This window comes from Gracilinanus agilis, chromosome 1, assembly GCF_016433145.1.
Source record: "Gracilinanus agilis isolate LMUSP501 chromosome 1, AgileGrace, whole genome shotgun sequence".
Classification (NCBI taxonomy): Eukaryota; Metazoa; Chordata; class Mammalia; order Didelphimorphia; family Didelphidae; genus Gracilinanus; species Gracilinanus agilis.
In genome coordinates this window covers 544,030,169-544,051,286 of record NC_058130.1, presented here as the reverse complement: position 1 = coordinate 544,051,286, position 21,118 = coordinate 544,030,169, and the positions used below count along the sequence as shown (strand labels likewise).

Sequence of the window (21,118 nt, the reverse complement as noted above, 5' to 3'; positions counted from 1 at the left end):
TCAGAGGAATAACTTGAGCAGGAATCCTAGGTCAAAGGGAAGCTTGCATTGTTGTCATTCTGAACAAGCACAGCTTCCCAGATGGATGCCTGATAGAAGCTGAGCCTAGTAGCAGTCAGCTGTCATTCAGCCACAGCACAGGTCAGGAATTTGGCAGAGCTCAGAACATGGGAGCAGCAATTAGACTTTGTCCTGGTTCAGAACACTTATGGAACCCTGAAAGTTTACAGATCTCTGGCACAAACTGTGCAGAAAGCAGTAGCAAGACCTCAGAAGTGCACAGAACTTGGACCTAATATCAAATCCAAGGTCAGGAAGAGGGCTAGAAGAATGACAATGAACTATAAAAGGAACTATTATAGTGATGGGGATATACTTAAGATACAGATCCAGAAGAAGAGAAATACTACAATCTCTAAGCAAAGCTTAAAACAACAACAACAAAACCACACAAAATTTGGGCACAAGTTCAATGAGAATTCCTAGAAGAGATGAAGAATTTAAAAAACATTTTTAAAATATTAAAAAATAATTTAAAAAATTAAAAGTAGCACAATTTAAAAATGTTTTTAATCAATGAAATGAGTACAACGTGAAAAAATTAGAAAACAAATGACAAGCATAAAGGAAAAAGTTATCAAGGGAATTAAAAAACTTATAACAAGAGCTACAAAATCTTGCCCAAGTAACAAATTTCCTAAAAATTATTACTGTTGTTCATGCGCCCAAGTCTTTGTGATCCCATTTTGTAGTTTTCTTGGCAAAGATATTGGAGTGGTTTGCATTTCCTTCTCTAGTTAATTTTATAGATGAGGAATTGAGGCAAACAGTCAGAGCTAGTTAATGTCAGGCCAAATTTTAATTCAGGAAGGTGTTTTCCTGACTTCAGGTTCAGTGTTGTTTCCACTGTCCCACCATCTGCCTCAGAAAATTAGAATTTATCAAACAGAAGCCCAGTGACTTCAAAAGTTGACAATTCAGAAGGTGACAAGAATTATTAAAAGAACGTCAAAAGACTGAAAAAATACAATCTAAGGTATCATATAAAAAAAAAGACCTAGAAAAAAGATCAAAGAAAAAAAATCAAGAATTACTAGATGGTAATTCTTGATCAAAAAAAGAACTCAAACATGACATTTCATGAGATCTTAATGAGAACTGTCAAGAACATTACTGTCAGAATCTAGAGCTTCTAGGTCAAAGGAAAAAACACCATGAGTATCCAGAAAAAATAAATTCAAGCAACAAGGAATAGCTGTTTATGCATACTTTAACAATCACCTCTCTGAAGGTGTGAAGATCTTGGAAAACATTGCTCCAGAAGGCAAATGTTATAAACATATAGCCAAGAATATAACTTATCCTGCAAAACAGCATAATCCTACTACGGGGTGGGGTGGAGGTGGGGGGATGAAAAAGGAAATAGAAACTCTGAAGGATAAGGGTAGAGGGAACAGCTAACACTTGAACCTCATTCTCCTCTGACCTGGCCAGGGAAGAAAACACTCCCCTGCCCCCAGAATAGGGTACAGAATTACATTTACTCAATAGAGTAGAGAGGGGGTCTTTAAAGGGAGAGATTAGTCCTAAGAAAAAAAGCAAAGGAGAGGTATGAAAATATATATATATACCTTTTGGGGGGGGGGGTTGTGAAATAGCAATATAAATATGAAAAATAATAAAGGCTGGTATAAATATATATATTAGTAATTTAATTAAAGCCATGTTGATAAATAAAGTTATTAGACCACACGCTTGTAAGCATTCAAAATCTGCCGCCTAGCCATAATTGTCTCCAGTCTCCTCTGAGTCTGCTGGCCAAGAGAGAGAAGCCTCCCTCCTAACCCAGGAGATTATAAACTCCTCTCTGCGTCGATGTAGGCCTCCCCATGCCCAAAGAACTGGAAACGGAAACCCGTTGGACCACGGGAAATGTAGTTTGATACATTTCCCAAATTTCACTTTTACAGCAATGAATGGGAACCTGGGAGGATGCCTAAAAATTGGGGCATGGATAAACAAGTTATAATATATAAATGTGATGAAATACTTTTATAGAGCAAGAAATGACAAAGGGGACAGTTTTAGAGAAACTTGGGAAGACTTTTATGACCTAAGAGAGAAGTGAACGAAGAACCAGAAGAACAATTTATACAGTGACAATGACAATGACAAGGCAAAGACAAAACAACTATGAAAGAATTAGCAACTATGATCATTGTAATAATTGACCACGGTTACAGAGAACTAATGATGAAACCTGATACCCTATTACTCTGGATACAGAAGTGAAGGACTCGCAATGCAGAATGAGATATATTTTTGAACATGTCCTAAGCAGAAATTTGTTTTGTTTGATTACACATATTTATAACAAGGATATTGGTTTTCTTTTGTTCTGATTCCAGGAAGGGTGAAAGGGGCCAGGATGGAAAGGAAAGAGGTCTGATTTTTGTTGATCAAAAAAATACTTTGAATGAAATATAAAATAAAAAATATGTTGTTATGAAAGAACTCAGTCGTTACTTTCTTGTTGTCTTGTGTATTTGTCAATAAACAATTGTTTCACCAAAAAAAGAGAGGCTGTCTCATACAAAGGAGTTATCTGTAATATCCCATTATATAGCAGTTATACTTGGCAGAGTAACAAATATTAGAGTTTAAATGGATGGAAGATAAAAAAGCAGTATCAGTTCATTTCGCCTATAGTACTTTGCAACTTCTGAAAATAGCTTTCTAACATCAAATGTAAGTGCACTGCTTATTCAGTGGCTCAGTCAGATGAAATGACTCCCATATCATGCCTCTGCACATCCTGAATTCTAAAGATTAGAAGCATAAATGTACTACCAATAAAATTCTTGATACTAAATTATTTTTCCACAAAGAGCCTAGTTGATTTTTTTTAAACCCTTACCTTCCAATATTGGTTCCAAGGCAGAAGAGTGTTAAGGGCTAGGCAACGGGGGTTAAGTGACTTGCCCAGGGTCACACAGCTAGGAAATGTCTGAGGCCAAATTTGAACCCAGGACCTCCCATCTCTGGGCCTGACTCTCAGTACACTGAGCTACCTAGCTGCCCCCCCATTTGATTTTTTAATAAGCTTCAAGAACAAAACCACTCCTCTCTCCATCAAAGCCAACTATCTCAGAATTCCCGCCTATTTTATTCTTTGCATTCTTTTACTTTTTGTTGTTTCTAAGAGTGAAAATATTTTATAATTGTGTTCTTCTAAAGATTTTTGGAAGCACACCCAACTTTATGCTATTAAAAGGCAAGAGGTAGGCCCTATATTACCTCTTTTTGTAGTAGCATTTGAATAGTTATTCTCTTGCTGACTTTATGCTTCAGGTCCTAGGAATTAAATACATTATAGCTTCTTTCCCACTTCCTGTGTGTGTGTGTGTGTGTGTGTGTGTGTGTGTGTGTGTGTGTACTGTAGTGTGATAATTGGATTAAGTCTATATAGCCCATCTTTAGATTTAATCACCAAAGGTGAGGACACCTAGAATTCTGGGAGGCCCTTAACCCACCTGTGCTAGAGTGGTGTAGTGGATAGTAGCTTGTTTGAAGTCAGTTAAACCCAAGTTCAAATCTGGCCTCATACACTAGCTGTGTGGCCTTGAACAAGTCACTTCAACCAGCTGGCCTTTGTTTTCTCATTTGCAAAATGGGTTAGAAAAGCAACGGCAAACCATTCTAGTATCTTTGCCAAGAAAAACCCCAAATGGGGTCATGAAAATTTAGACATGATTAAACATGCAAATCCAGTTTTGTGTGTGTGTTTCTTAGAGGCAGTTTTATTGTTCTATAAATAACGACTCCTATCATGAATAGCAATCCATTAGTACTTTTTCCTACAATCCAGTCAGGCTAGTTACATGTCCATGGTGAACCTAAATTATCATAGAACAAAAGTGTTCTCATATGAGAAAAATTAAGCTCATATAAATACCACTCATCAATTTTATGGTACTTTTTACTTCACAAGAACACAGGCCTTTTCCCTACTCAGAGTTGACTTGCAGGATGATATCTTCAGCCTTTACAACCTTCACCAGTCTCCAAGATCCCAGGTCACAGAGGGACTGCTGATTGCACTTCTGCTCCAAACCCCTCTCAAAACAGCAATGTCTGTTGCTTAGCTCTCTCCTCTCTCCCCCTGCATTCCATTCAGAATGTCCATGACTTCCAGCCAAGGCTTGCCCTAATATGCTTGCAAAAATCTGCTTTTATACTTTTAAAGCCCATACCTATTTACATACCCTACTCCACTTGCTTACTTCCCAGGTTCAGGTTCAAGCCCTGCCCTACCATTCCTATCATATACTTTTTACCACTGTTATCAGCTACTATTGAGAGGCAGCCGAAAAAGGTGGATTTTAAGCCTCAGATTCAAATTGGTTTAAAATACCATCTCAAATTCCTGGTGCTTCTGACATTATGGCAAATCTTGTAATCACCAACCCTCAGTTTTTACATTTATAAAATGTGAGGAAACCTTGTACTATATAAGTCACAGTTGTTTATAGTAAAGTGCTCTAGAAACAAGTAATTCATATTTAGATTACAACTTTGATACATATGCCATTGTAGGCACTCCCTCCAAACTTGGAGAACACAACCCACCTACAACTTTACATCCTATGCAACTCTTGTCCATGTTCTCCCATAAATCCTTCATAGGAAGTATTACTCAGTATGCTGGGGGTTGTTCATCTAGATTTCCTGAAAATCCTCAATACAAATGGAGGATGTAGGCTATCCTATTGATTATCCCTTGCTCTTGCTTCAGGGCCAGCTTCTCTTTTTCTAGTCATACAAATCTATTGATAACTTTTATACTACACTTTTCCTATGTGACTTTCTGTTATCAAGAGGCTATTCTCCCTTCATGTCAACCATGTGTCTTTCCACTGCGTAAATGGTATTAGCTCACCCCTCATTCATAGTTAAAACTCTAAGCCACCAGAGATAATGTCATCCCCACCTCCCTTAGTGGGGAGGGGAGATGAGTTACCCACACGTGACAATAAGTAACAAATCAAGAACAAGGGATTGCCCTTTGGGCAGTCCAAAACAGTGTTGAGGTTGCCATTTGTCCACTTGAATTAGAGTTGGACCTCCAGGAAGTGACAAAAGCTGCTATCTTTCAAATATGATGGATATTTCCTGTTGGGCAGTTCACACTTGAGGAAGTTCTATGCCAATACTGAAGGGCTTGAAACTGGGGTTTGAGTTTTGGAGTCAGCTTTTCTAATGCTTAGAGGCTCAGACTTCCCCTTTAACTTATTAATTCCTAGTGAAGCACCCAAGACTGGCTATCATTATTGGCTCATTCCCTAAGAAGGTGCAGGCAAATCAGACCAGGGAAAGACATTTCCCTTATTTCTCTTATATATAGAAAATGGCAACTTTCTGTAGTCAATGGTCCTGAAAGGGTATTTGCAAACTGCTTAAATCACTTTAATTGGGCCTTGATTCAAAGGCCTGTTATAAGTTTATTTTTCCTTACATTTTTGCACATTTTTACATTTCATTCACAAGTTATTTTTTTCCTTCTTTATTTGAATTTTTTTATTATTTCTGTTGCCAATTGATTTCATACAACCCCATGACTCAGCCATGCATCCTTAGCTGACCTGAGGTACCTTCTTCAGGGGAGAAATGTGTTATTTAGAATTTTCCTCAGGGGGGTATATGTTAAGTTTTATAATCTATATCTATATTAAAATCTATAATGTAAAAAAAATTTTTTTAACTCTTTTAGTAGTAATCTCAGGGGGGGTAATGTATAATTCTGAGAAGAAAATGTATGTTTTATAATCTATAATGTAAAGTTTAAATTCTTTTGAGAGTAATTTCAGGATAAGGATTTTGCCATCTCCCCAGAATCCAGACAACAAACCTGTTTGGTGAAGACACCGTGAAGATGCCTGAAGAGCCTTCACTGGATTATGAAGAGCCTTCAACGGATTATGAAGATCCAAATTTGAACTTTGGGGTGCAGTTGACTGAACTATGGGGAGTTGAATGCATTTGTTTTGAATGTACGCTCTTATGCCAACAGGGGACTGCCCCAAATTGGCTTTTTGTCAATGTGGCTAACTTTTATCCTCTTTTCTTTTATCCCCGATCTTGAGTAATTTAGAAGTTGTCTATGGTTTAAGACCCACTGAAAAAGACCAGTCTTTTTCACCGGATCTCAGGGGGGTACTGTGTTATTTAGAATTTCTGGGGGTTCTATTTAGTATTAAGCCTCAACATTTGTAGATAAATGACAACTTCCTGTGGACATGTGGGGGACTGTGAAACTACATTTTCCATTGTCCAATGGGTTTCCTGTTTTGGATGATATCTTCGAGGAAAAGCCCGGCTTTAAATATTGGGAAGTCGGGTTTGACTTCCTCCTCTTGGCTACCTGAGCACATGCTCTCTTTTGCTACGCAGACAAGATGAGGGAAGGTAGGGAACATAATGGTTGAGGTGGCAATTTGAAACTTTTACAGGCGCGTGGTTGATTTTATTCTACCAACATGGGCCTAAATAAAATATTAAGTTTTCCTCATAATATCAGCCTTCATCATTGTTAAAAATAAAACACCACTGTCATTAGGTCAGCTATAATTTTCTTTTGAAGCAATAGATGAATTATTAGGCACTATCTTTACCAAATCTTTCAATTAAAACAAAAGTTAAAAATAGATGAATAGCCCATTTCAAAGAATAAACTGAACAAATCATTATATGAACTCTATTAAAGAAAAAAGGACTAGAAAGATTTGAGGTAAACTATCAATATTCAATTGATTCTAATATCACATTCTATAAAAAAATTACAAAAGTAGAAAAAGATGAGATCCTACTAAATTTCTAGCAAGACATAAATAATTTCAACAATCAAATCAGATAGTCAAAATAGAAAATCACAGAACTTCTCCAAATTATGCATTCACAAAAATTCAAATAAAACATTAGCAAAGAGATTAAGCAATTCATCAAAAAGATTATACTAATAACCATGCTAGATCCATTGAAAGGAGGGTCTAATACCAGATAAACTATAAACACAATCAAACACATCAATGAAGAGAATAGTAAAAACCACAAGATGGAATAAATGCAGGCAAAGAGGAAAGAGATCTACGTATAACCCAGGAGTTAATTTTAAAGGATTGAAAAAAAAATGTCTGCAAAGATTCAGGGCACAAAATAAATCTCCACAAATCAACCGCATCTCAACAAATCACTTCCAAAACTGAGCAGGAAGATAGAGAAAAGGAATGATGTTCATGCAATACCTCCTCTCCCTTCTTCTTACATACAATTTTTGTATGCCTCAACTCTGAGAATTACTAAGTTCTACTCCCTTCTTCCTAATTTTTTCACGGTTTATTAAATTTTTTCTCTTATGAACATCAAAAAAGAATAAAATTATTCCCAACATACTATATTTGTCTGCTCTATTTTAAATTCTTATGAACTATTAGAAGTTTAATACTTTTGAGCATAACAATCATTTTTTTTAATTCGTTTTTTAAAACATTCCACATACATTCACCTTTCTGGATTTAAACCTTTGATTTAAATTTTGTAATTATTCAATTTTATTTTCACTTCTAAATTCTCTCTTTTGCCCCATTCATCTATAATTTTGATTTTTTTCTCAACTGTGGCTGTTTATTATTCAACTGAAAGTATATATAATATGCTAAAATTTCAAAGTATTTGAAAAATGAAACTGTACAACAGTAATTAACAAAATGACCAAACAAGTCTACAGTACCTGAGAAGAAAATGTTGCATGCACCTCCCAACAAAAGTTATAATATGTAGTATTATATTTTATATGTAATATATAATTTTGGACATGGCCAATGCAAGAATTTATTTTCCCTGACTTTTAGTCACAAGGTTTGGTTTTTTGTTTTTCTATTCTAGAAGGTTGGTAGTAGAGAAAATAAATTATTTTAGTTGAAAAAAAATTTTTTAAGAAGAAATGAAATTGTACATCCACAGTGTTCAGGGAACTAAAATGATAATAAATAGTCACTTCATAACTTTGAGTTAATTACTGATTGCAAACATACCCTGTGACTCTCTGTATAGTATTTAAAACCCAGCCCTCTATTTCGAAGAGTGACTTTTAGTCAAAAGGTAAAGCCTTCACTTCCCATAACCTATTACTCTTCTATTCAGTATTTCAATATATAGGCTTTAAGGTAAATATTGCTATGATACCAAAACAAATTTTCACATTCAAAAACCAAGGCCTACCTCTTCATCCAGTTCTTTCATTATCTTGTCTAGCTTTATGTTTGAAGTTCTACAAAACAAAACAAAAAATAATGAAAATATAATTGCTTCTTGAATTATTTGAAAACTGATTATCAATATTCCTTGTCTCTCATCCTTGCTATTTGTATTTTGACCATATCACTGGTGGAAGGTGAGGGAAGTTTTGAAAAAATAATGGTAAACTTCAAATAAACACTAGCAAAATTAAGGTTTAGGGATTACCTCACTATTTCATTTGTTTAATAATATCCTGTTCTGCAATGACAAGGATATAATTTTAATTTGTGGTTATTTTAATCACGAAACACTATAGGTCACCTATGAATCCTCTACCACGTAATGCATGCTTTCCTTTAATTAAGCCATTAGAAGAAATCAAGTCAATGCTACTGAAGATCACAATAAAGAAACAAAGTGTTTCGATAGTATAATTACATGAAAAATGTATTTAATCCAATCTTACAATTATATTGTCCAGGGGCAGGTAGGTGGCTCAGGGAATAGAGCCAGACCTGGAGACAGGAGGTCCTGGGTTCATATCTGGCCAAAGATACTTCTTAGCTATGTGACTAGTCAAATCACTTAACCCCAATTGCCTAGGTCTTATCACTCTTCTGTCTTAGAACCAATATTCTTGATTTTTTAAAAAATACATTGTCCATTTAAAAAAATTATTTCTCTGAATTTGCTCCTTCTGTCAACCAATTAATACTGAACTGTCTACTGTAGTACTCTACTAAATATCATGTAGATTAGCGCTAACATTTTTTGATTCAAAGATATGTTATTTTCTCAATTTTATGTAATAATAATTTTCAATATGTTTTCCAAAATTATAAGATCCAAACCATCTCCTTCCCTCCCCCAACTTGGAGATGGCAAGCAATTTGATATGGGCCATGCATGTATTATAATGCAAAACATACTTCCATATTGGTCATTATTGTAATATAGTGCTAACATTTTAAAAGTCATACTAAGGAAAAGAAATTATATTTCTTTAGAAGACAACATCACTAATTCTAACCTAAGCAAATATTCATTTCTTTTTCTTGCATAGACATACTTTAAGAGTACATATTTACAGTAGCAACTTTTAAGTACTCATTTAATAACTTTAAATTGATTAGAAATACTTTCTATGATTCTTATTTTTATAGAGTATAGGCTTTGAAATAAGTAGCTCCTATAAAAATTTAGTCTTACCGGCATTTCTGTTCCATTTCATCTTTTAATTGTATTTCATTATGCAGTTGTTCTTCCAGCTTATAGATTGTGTTTTGCAAACTTTCCTGCTTTAAAGAATGACATAATATTCATTTTTACAAAAAACAAAACATTCAAAAATTAATGTAACAAATTTATAAAGGCAAATTTCTACTATTTAGAGACTAATTCTTCTACTGTAGATTGTTTTGCTTCTTCTTTGCTCTCTCCTTTTTAAAACTTTACTGTTTGGAATTCTGTTGAAGGGTTACTGAGGTAAGGAAAAGAACTGAAATTCAATCACTAAAATTTCCAATTTGTCTGCTTTTATAAAAAAATTTATAGAGGTTTTGGTTGGGATTAAAGGCATACCAAAAGTAATGAGCAGATAAGACTCCTAAAAATTCAGTGAGTTTTTATTAAAAAAACTGATACTTAAATAAATATAGTTAGGTCTATTTGTAACTTGTAATGAAATAACATTTATCATATGAAGAGACCAGGTTAATTTAAACTGGAAACCAATTCCTATTTGAAAGAGAAGAAAATGAGCATATATTCATTCACATAGATTATCACACTATAAAAGTAGTTAAAAAACTAAAGATTACATGTATGGACAATTGTCACCACATGTAATGATTTCCAAAGTATTTCGCTTGGCTTATAATGCTTTCAGATTTGAACATATTAGTATAGAAATATAACCCTTAATGATCTTAAAGCACTGCCAATATGCTTTTAATCTAGGCACCATATAAAAGTGTTAACCTTGCAACCTTTGGTGAACTTTATTTTCTAAAAGATTCTGATCACTTTATCTCAATATAATCAATGTCCCTTGTAATCCTATTTATTTCGTTGTACAAAATGGAAAAAATTCTACAAATTCTAAAAAATTTTTGTAGGCTTCACCAGATTTCCAAACACTAGAAATTCCGAACTAGAAAAATTTATATCTTTTTCAATGAGAATAAAAGGTCTCAAGAAACACCTGACTGACAAGTTATTATCAGTGATGGTCTATAGAATAGTATTCAAGGAATATGTGAAAAGGTTCAATTAGAGAATAGGTCAGTTATACAAAACTCACAGACACACACAGACACAAACACATGCACGCGTGCGTGCTTGTGCTTATATATAAAAAGAGACTACTTCCTGGGCCAAATAATGAGTAGACAGGAAGCTCAGGCAGTAAATTAGGCAACTCTGCCTTTTCTTCAATCCTCACTATTTTTTTCCTTCTCTTCCCCTAAGCTAGATCCTGTCCAAGCTGAAACAAGTGTGGTGACAGCTAAGAAACTCAAGATCTCTCTCAGTAGGTAATACTATGCCCATATCAAGTGTTATTATCTAGTGGCATAGTCTCCTTTTCAATTAGTATGAGGAAAAAATGTATAGGCAGGAAGAATAAAATAAAATCCTCTCCTATAAAGATTTGAGAAAATGCTTTTCTCTCCTTTGCAGAGGGATAGAACTATGACTTTGCATATAATAGCTTCAGGTGAACTTTTGAATTTTGAACTTTTCCCTCTTTTTTATTCTTTACTACAAAGGAGGGCTCACTGGGTGAGAGAAGAAGGGATACATTTTGAAATGACTGAATTATAGAAACAAGTATCAACAAAATATTTTAAATATATACTTTTCTGGTTTTAGGTAAGATTATAGTGAAAAATGCTAGGCCCTTTGGAAATCTGGTACTTAAGCTTGGAGTAAAAATAATCCTAATATTTGAAATTTTTATTATTCTTCCAAGTATGAAAAACTAAATTTTCAAAAAAATATTTTTGAATTAAATTGTAGCATCATCATCTTTTCCTTGAAGGAACTTAAATTTTACTAGAAAGTAAACAAATGATAATTCTGAAAAAGAGAAACACAAGAAACCAGAGGAGAGGTAGATTGGTATAGGAAGGAGGGGAGGGACGGGGAGAGAGAGAGAGAGAGAGAGAGAGAGAGAGAGAGAGAGAGAGAGAATGTGAACACACACACAATCTCCATGATAATTGGAACATCCCTTAGGAACTAGGTGATTATATAATTTTCATTTCCTAGATAAAGAAATTGAAGCTGAGAGAATGCAGGCACTTGCTCAGGATCACACTCTTAATAACTCAGGCATGCTCTTAAGTGCCTGAGGAGAGATATGAATTCAGATCTCCATTACTCAAAATCTAATGTTCTATTCACTATGCCTCATGGCTTACGACTGGAAGGGATACATGAAACGAACCTTTAAGAAAGAAAGCTAAGGATTCCAAGAGACACAGGTGAAGAGAGAATGAATTCCAGGTATAGGGGAATGGACTATGTAAAAGTAGATTCAAGAGATGAAATGCCAGCTCTGGAGAAAACTAATAATCATTATAAGGAAATACATACCAAGCTTTTATCCACATTGGCAGCAGTTCTATTATCATTAGGATTTACTGAAGATACAGATAAATATCTAGGGGAGAAGGATGAAAGAAAGGTTTTAAGATTGTTTTAAAAGCTAATGTCAATGATCAAGAATTGAACCTACTACATGTTTAATACTATCCTAAAAGGCATTAAATATAAAAACAAATGTAAAGAAAATTAAAACATGACATCAACATCTTGTATTATCAGAGTCCCTGAAATGAGTCTCATAGGCATTGAAATATTTTCTCACTTTCTGACCATATATCTTCACCATGCTGTTTGCTTTCATTCTCATTTTCCTCTTTCAGACACCAAACTTTGGATATTTTCTCTGACTCCGAGTTCTGATGGGTGGGCTTTTGATTTTTATCTAGTCCAGAAAGAGGCTTCCACACCAATTTTCAACCATCTTCACACTATGTCATCATGTGCTACTTCTGGATTCCAACTCCCCTTTATAAGCCTTTTGGAATATAAGCTCCTTGAGGACAAAGACTGTCTCATATGCTTGGATTTATATTTAAGAGTCCCAGGCACACTTAATTCAATGCTCTATCCCATTTATTATCATTCAGGAAAATCAAATAATGCAAATTTCCACTACTTCCTATTTAACCACTTAAGAATGAATCAAAATTTTCTTATTTTTGAATTAAAATTACTTATTTTTATAATTTCAGAGGCAAAAGGAGTATGAAACTTTGAAGATTAACCTCAAAACTGAGAGACTATCAAATATTCTGGAAAAAATAAAACAAAAACTGCTGGGTGACTGAAGTATCCAAGTAGAGATTAAACTTCCTCAAATTTTGGTGTACTGGAGTATCACACTTCAAGCTCATAAAGATACAGATAAAGAGAATGGTGCTGCTTTTGAGATCTAGGCACAGTAAATATTAAAATAGAATTTGTGAGGGATCATTCAGGCAGGATCCGTGTGTGTGTATCCATCCTCTAAGCATGGGCTCCTCTAACTTTAAGATCTTATAAAAGTTTTACTTTAGTCTCTCTAATGAATTAACAAGCAAAAAAATGTTTTAAATACAGCATGAAAAATGCAAAAAAGTAATAAGCACTAAGCTTCCTCCTTTTCCAAAATGCTACTTTTTTCCTCCCTGTGTTTTTTTGTATATTTAGAGGATTTTTCTGGGGAAGGAGAATAAAATAGTTGGGAGATGAATAAAGGGAAGTAAAAAAAAACAACAACAAAAAAAAAAAAACAATTAAGCTTTCTACCCAAGTGTTATATATATAGTTCAGCCACAATTCAGTAATAAAAGTTTTTTTCAACCTGATTACAATGTATCTAGCTTTTATAATCTTCTATTTTACTTCAAAGAAATGGAGGTTTAAAAAATAAACTTCATGGTACTAATAGGTCTGATCAATTTCAGATTTAACTTAATGAACAGCTACATTCCTTGATATAACAGAAACAAAATGACAATCAACAATAGATAAGGCAACATTATTAATCATCAAATGCATATTTTAAATATATATATATTTAAAAACCCTTACCTTCTGTCTTAGAATCAATACCAGGTATTGATTCCAAGGCAGAAGAGTGGTAAGGGCTAGGCAAAGCAGGTCAAGTGACTTCCCCAGGGTCACAACTAGAAAGTGTCTGAAGCCACATATGAATCCAGGAACTCCCATCCCTGGGCCTGGCTCTCAATCCACTGAGTCACCCAGCTGCCTCCTAAAAATATTTTTATATAACAGGAAGAGAGACTGGACTTGTAGTTTCCTTGTTATAGGGAAATCCTAGATGAGGAAAGTCCCTTTATCAATGCACTTTGGGACTTTCTCTACAACTTATGCTTCTACACAATTGCTTTTAAACATGAAAAGGTTACAAATTTGCTGAGGATCACACAACCAGTATGTTTTAAAAGTAAGATTTGAATTCACATATCCAAGGCTTCAAAACTGGTTCTCTAACTACAATGTCAGGCTGCTTTCTCTATATATATTCAAATGAAACTCAAACTGAAGCAATATTGTATAGAGCTTATTGTAACATGTACAAATGGCAGACACAAGTACCCTAGGATGATTGGCCTCAACTTTCAATAAAATTTAAATCTTAAACACACATAATTAATAAGATATTAACATAAAATTCAAAAGCATGAAATTTTTGTACACATTAGAATATTGTCACATCTTAATATTACAAGTATAATGCCAAAGGCCAATTATGAACACGGAGTGGGAAAAGTTCTTTTTTATTCAGTCCAACTAGGTCATTTTGTGGGAAGGCAGCAAGGTGGCATAGTAGATAGAGCGCTGGGCTTGGAATTCAATTCTGGCCTTACAGATACTTAATAACTATGTGATTTTGGGCAAGTCATTTAACCTGTTTGCCTTGATCCACTGGAGAAAGAAATAGCAAACCACTCCAGTATTTTTGGCATGAAAACCACATGGTTAGTATAGAGTTAAAGGTTTGAACAAGACTGAAAAAAACAAAGGTCGTTTTGTTGATAAAAGAAACTGAAGTTCAGATGGGTTAAGTGATTTGCCCTAGGTCACATAATTTGGTATATAGAAAACCTAGCACTCCAGCACTCCTCCTATTTCTATAATATGCTGCCAAAATAGATTAAGTGAAATTATATGTAAACAGAGATTAACATGAATTGTCTATCAAATTGTTTTTGCTAATATCAAAAACTTTCACAGTGTAATGAAGATGAATATTTAATGAGCATTTAATCAAGTGAATACAGAAAAAAGTTAAAAATACAATACCAAAAATAGTCATGTTTGTGATACAATCACAAAGAATGCCAATTAGAACATTGCAAAGATAAACAAATCATAAGTATTTTTTCTCAATTTTTATGAAAAATTTGTGATATAGATAATTGACAGTTTTTTAAAGTTTGACAGAATTCTCCTGTCAATCTCTTAGGCCCAGGAAGAGTTTGTTTCTGGCAGTTCCTTTTACAGGTAGATCTATTTCCTTTTCTGAAACTGGGTTATATAAGATCTCTATCATTCTGATAGTTTGAGTATTTTATATTTTGAAAGGTATTCCTCTATTTCTTTTGTGTTCTCAATTTTGTTAGTCTATAACTGCATAATGTGTTATGATTTTTATTATTTCCTCTGATTTTGCTGTGATTTCACCTACTTTTGCTCTATTATTGATTAGATAAGATAAACAACTTGGAAAGACTTTAGAAATCTAATCCACACAATGACCAACCAAAATTCCAGAGGATTCATGATGGAAAATGCTATATGCATCAAGATTCAGAATTGATAGACTCTAGAATACAGACTGAAACATGTTTTTTCCTTTCTATCATGGCTAATGGAAATTTTTGTTTTGCTTTGACTAAACAGATTAGTAACAAGTTTTGTTTTTCTTGTCTTCTTAGTGGGTGTGGGAGAAGTGGAGAATTCGGGAAATGAAAATAAAATAAAATTCAATTAAAAAAAAAGAATCTTTTTGGAAAGGGACCTCAAAAAGCATCTATTTCAACCTATAGCAGAATAAGAATCCTTCCTAAAATATGCCTGAAAAGAGATTATTAGTCTTTGCTTATAAATACCTATCCAAGGAAAAAGGAATGCAATTCCTACTAAGGTAGTCTATTCTACTTTGGAGAGCTCTAAATCATTAGATGTTTTTCCTTATGAAACTTAAATTTATTTTCTAAAGCCTCTCTCTCTCTCTCTCTCTCTCTCTCTATATATANTTGACTAAACAGATTAGTAACAAGTTTTGTTTTTCTTGTCTTCTTAGTGGGTGTGGGAGAAGTGGAGAATTCGGGAAATGAAAATAAAATAAAATTCAATTAAAAAAAAAGAATCTTTTTGGAAAGGGACCTCAAAAAGCATCTATTTCAACCTATAGCAGAATAAGAATCCTTCCTAAAATATGCCTGAAAAGAGATTATTAGTCTTTGCTTATAAATACCTATCCAAGGAAAAAGGAATGCAATTCCTACTAAGGTAGTCTATTCTACTTTGGAGAGCTCTAAATCATTAGATGTTTTTCCTTATGAAACTTAAATTTATTTTCTAAAGCCTCTCTCTCTCTCTCTCTCTCTCTATATATATATATATATATATATATATATATATATATATATATATTATATATATATGAGCACCTAGCTGCCTCTTGATTTCAAGACACCAGAAAGAGAGGCAGAACTCCTTTGGCTACTTGACCATCTTTCAGAGCAAAGACAAAAAGAGTCTTATCAATTAATCAGTACTGGAAGACAGTTACCAAATCTTTGCTACATCTAAAACCACGTTCCAAACATTCCAACTTCCTTCACAAAATCCTCATATGGCATGAACTTGAGGCCCTACAATATCATCATAGCTGTCTTCTTGACCCTCTTTAGACTGCAGCTGCCCTTCCTAAAATGTGGCATGCAACATGAAATAGTACCTTTAGAAATACTTAAAGCTCTTTGGGAAGAATTCAGCAGGACTATAACTTCCTATGTTCTAGACACTATGTTCATGCAACTCATGACCGAATTAGCTTTTTTTGTGGCCATATCATACTAGTGGCATAATGAATTTGCAATCCACTAAAACTTCAATATATCTGTTAGGAAATTCTCTGCATCCATGCATCTCTCATCTTATAATTGTGATGCTCATAATATGAAGTCCAAGTGTATTTGATCTCATTTTATTAAAACTGATCCAAAATTCTAGACTGCCAAAATAAAAATATCTATTTTATATAGACATGTATGTGTATGCATGTAACATAATCTGTCATCCAACATATTTACTTATGTGTTCTAAATCTGTCATCAATAAATATGTATATTATCTACTCTTTTGACCAATTTTATAATTGATAAAAACTCTAAATAGTATATAAGGTGCATAGATCTCTGAGACTGTACTTTAGAGATCTCAGGCTAACATGAAAACAGAAGGTCTAACTATACTATATCCCCTCTTCAGTTAAGAGTCTCATGTTTGTTACTTAGCTTCAAATGTTCAGTGTTTTTTTTGTTTCCTTTCTATTTTCATACAGACCAGTATTTTTATCTGGATGTTTATAATCTTTTCTTCTTATACTTACACCAAAGTAGTTTTATACTTCTTTTATTTTATCTCTATATTTCTTTTTTAAACCCTCACCTTCTGTTTTAAAATCAACACTATGAATTGGTTGCAACCCAGATGAGCACTAAGGGCTAGGCAATGAGAGTTAAGTGACTTGCTTGGGGGTCACACAGCTAAGAAGTGTCTGAGGCCAGATTTGAATCAGGACCTCCCATCTCTAGGCCTGGCTCTCGATCCACTGAGCTACCTTACTGCTCTATATTTTTAAGAGTACCTGATCCTCCTTGATAATTTGCAGAGAAGCATCTCAGTCCTTACTTTCTCTACAGTAAGAGAGAACACTTTTACTTTAAGGCAAAGATAAGTCATTTGAGACAGAAATAGAAAATATTTAATGAACTAAAGCTTAGGTTTGCTCAACATTAGTAGGCTAATCCTAGCATTAGAAAAATTAATCAAGTCAATGACATCTTCTATTAGAATAAAGGTTTGCTCCTTTAGAATTAAAGCTATAGCTCAAAGTGCTAATAACAATGATTCTTTGATGATACTAATTTAATCAGAGCAGAACTTCAGATTTCTGTTATTCTAATATTATTTTTTAAAACCCTTACTTTCCATCTTGGAATCAATATCATGTGTTGGTTGCAAGGCAGAAGAATGCTAAGGGCTAGGCAATGGGAGTTAAGTGACTTGCCCAGGGTCACACAGCTGGGACGTGTCAGAGGTCAGATTTGAACCTAGGACCTCCCATCTCTAGGCCTGACTCTGAATCCGAGCGACCCAGCTGCCCCTTTAATATTTTATTTTTAATCAAACTCTTTAGATGGTAAAATTAACCCTATATCTTGGATTTTAGCTATAATGTGTATATGTAATACCTAAATTTGAGGGAAACTATATATACTATGCAACTCATAAAAGAATTTCTACAAAAACAATGAAAATTCCACTAACCATGGAGTACTATGAAGGAAATTAAATAGAAAATCCTGTAGTTTTTCTTGAAATGACAGGTAGATTTAATGTTACTAAATCAGCTTCCATGATCTGAAGTATTATTAAATTTAAAATTTATCTTATCGAATGATTTTGCTATACCCACTACTACTAATAAAAACACTTTTGAATACTTACCTACGATTGCTATAATATGTAAATCCTACAAAAGGTAGTTGATTGCCAACAAAAGCTTTTGGAACAGGGAATGTTTCTTCATCTCCCTTGTCGTCTTCTAAGTCATCAAAATTACTAGTATCAATGTCACTACTGAGATCAGGTACAACAGGTGCAACAGCTAAAAATAAAAGAAAATTGGTTATTTGGCTAATAAGTAAAATAAATGTACATCACAAAAGAAACAATCAAACTACTGAGAGTTTCACTTTTTTTTTAAAGTAACTTGAGGTTGGACAAGTCTCATGGTAAAAATTTAACTTGCAAGCATAAAAAATTATTTTGCCATCTTATGCTTTCTTATAAAATCATTATCATTTAGCGATGAATACATTACCAAAAATTATAGAGATGAAATAAGTCTGAATCCAGTTCCTTGTAATTAGTCCACAAAAAAACCTCCAAAAAAGTACTTCTCTCTATAACACCTTCAGTATCACAGTTGACATAATAAAGTTATAGAATACAACTACGTAGCAGGGCATAGCAATTTTTATTATATGGATGAAGGATTAAATGTAACCAATAAAATGCCAATATATCACCCACCTACTAGATCATGGAAATAGTTTTTCTTTTTTTTCTTTTCTTTTCTTTCTTTTTTTTTGGTAAAAAATTCATTGTACCCATAGTCATTATAACTAGATTTTATCTTCAAAATTACCATTACTGCCCAGAATTTTCTGAACTAGATTGAAAACAGCATTCAGGATCAGCCTGTTTCAACAATAATCATTTATTAATAACTTCCATTTCTTATATCTTATATCTGAGAGCTAATAATAGCAGCTAACATTTACGTAGCAAAATACTATTTGCCAAGCACTGGGCTAAATATAAATACTTTAGGATTATTACCTCATTTGATCCTCACAACAACCTTGGGAGGTGTGTGCTATTGTCTGAGGTCACATTTAAACATAAATCTCCTTGACTTCTGGCCTAGAACTCTTTCTGCTATACCACTTAGCTCAACAAAATGCCATCTAACCATTACATTATGAGTTAATCTTGTTGTTACCTAATTTTTTATTTTAATTAATCCATTCTTATTACACAAGATCATGAGAAATTGTGAAGTTATGATATTAGTCTGCACTCTTCTTGGTACAGCTCAAATGATCTTTATTTTACTGAATTTCACTGTTCTTTAATTATGATTTATATAAAGTAGTTCTTCAAGCTTAATTTAAACATTCAGAAAGATACTTCTGTTTTGGGAAGCCCAGTAGTTTTAAAATACATAGAATATTTGATGTTCTTAAGAATCATAGTAAAAAATGGTTTTAAGAAAAATAAATGGATCTCCTTAGTGTTAGTAGTCATATATATGTCACTTCCCCAACCCCATAGGGTTGGCTTATTCTTTTCCTTAAAAGTCCTGGAAACTATAATCAAGAATCAATTGACCAACTTTATGAATGGATTAAAGCTTGAGCCATTATCATAGCTTCCTGGTCACCTAAGTAAAACAAAACCACAAAGCATTCTCTGTGGCTTAGAACAGGCAGACCAGCATCATGACTAATACCAGGAACCTGCCCTCAACTCAATCAACTGTATCTTTCCTTTCCCTGTTCCCAAAGTCATTCCTCTACAACACTGATTCCCAAAGTGGGTGCCACCGCCCCCTGGTGGGGGCTGCAGCGATCCAGGGAAGCAGTGATGGCCACAGGTGCATTTATCTTTCCTATTAATTGCTATTAAAATTTTAAAAAAATTAATTTCCAGGGGCACTAAGTAATATTTTTTCTGGAAAGGGGGCAGGAGGCCAAAAAAGTTTGGGAACCACTGCTCTACAAGGACTAAATTTAACTATAGTTAAGAAAACGTAAACTTCCTTGTGCTGTCAAATTGGAGTACTAACATGTCATTTCATTTCAGTTTTGACCCTGAACCACTCTAAAAGCCTGGCCAGATCTGGACTACCATCCTGTACTCAAAAAGTTGACTATATTTAAATGTGGTATTTTATTTGTTACATTTCCTTAAAGTATAACAAACTGGACACGAAACTTACTTTTTGATAAAATTTATTCAATTAGCAAACACGTTATGATTTCCCAATATTCTTTCCCATATAATACATTCTTTAAAAAATCTAAACTCTTACCTGGGTATTGGTTTAAAAAAAAAAAAAAAAGCCCTTACCTTCTGTCCTAGAATCAATATTGTGTATTGGTTCCAAAGCATAAGGAGAAGTAAGATTGGACAATTGGAGGTGGGGGGCGAGGGGGGTGGAGTGTTAATATAGAAGTGCAAGAGGGCATATTTTAACCCAAGATCTCCTGTCTCTGGGACTGGCTCTCTCTCCACTGCACCCCTACACACATTTTAAAAAAAGTTTTGTTGTTGTTATTGACTTTATTTGTAATTGCTTTTGTCAAAGGTAAAAAATTTTCTAGGACTTTAGCCATTCTTTAACTCATGTAAGCTTTAGAGACATAAGTTACTTAAAAGTGAAAAATAAATACATCTATATAATAGAATCAACATTTAAAATATTTTTTATTCTTAACTTTTTTTTCCAATAACTTTGCCTTCTGTCTTAGAATTAATACAAAGTATTGGTTCCAAGGTAGAAAAGCATTAAGGGCTGGGAAATTGGGGTTAATTGACTTGGCCTGGGTCACACACAGCTTGGAAGTGTCTGGGGTCACATTTGAACCCAGAACTTCCTATATCTAGGCCTGACTCTCTATTGACTGAGTCACCTTGCTGCCCCTGTTTGGAACTAACACCAAAAAACCCCTTAAAATTACCATATGTACAGAGTAACTTAAAAAAAGAAAAGAAATAGAAAATGTAAAAAATTATGAACTTTTATATCACTTTTTTAAAAAGTATATTTTATGCCACTTTTTATAAAAGTATATAATATTTAAAATTGCTTTCATAACTGCCTTGCTTGTCCTTGCTTCTATTTAGTGCCATACCTATCAAATTACCAAAAAACTTCTTTACTGAA

At 33.8% G+C, this 21,118-nt stretch overlaps 1 protein-coding gene across 1 annotated transcript in view; it reads right to left on the bottom strand.

Annotated features, from left to right (window-relative positions):
* Positions 1-21,118, bottom strand: part of ROCK1 (Rho associated coiled-coil containing protein kinase 1) — a 161,810-nt gene that overhangs the window by 52,266 nt on the left and 88,426 nt on the right. The window contains exons 10-13 of the mRNA XM_044666645.1: positions 18,112-18,271; positions 11,893-11,959; positions 9,505-9,593; positions 8,278-8,326 (exon numbers count right to left, since the gene is read on the bottom strand). Coding sequence (XP_044522580.1) covers positions 8,278-8,326; positions 9,505-9,593; positions 11,893-11,959; positions 18,112-18,271 — 365 coding nt within the window. The remainder of the gene's footprint in view (positions 1-8,277; positions 8,327-9,504; positions 9,594-11,892; positions 11,960-18,111; positions 18,272-21,118) is intronic.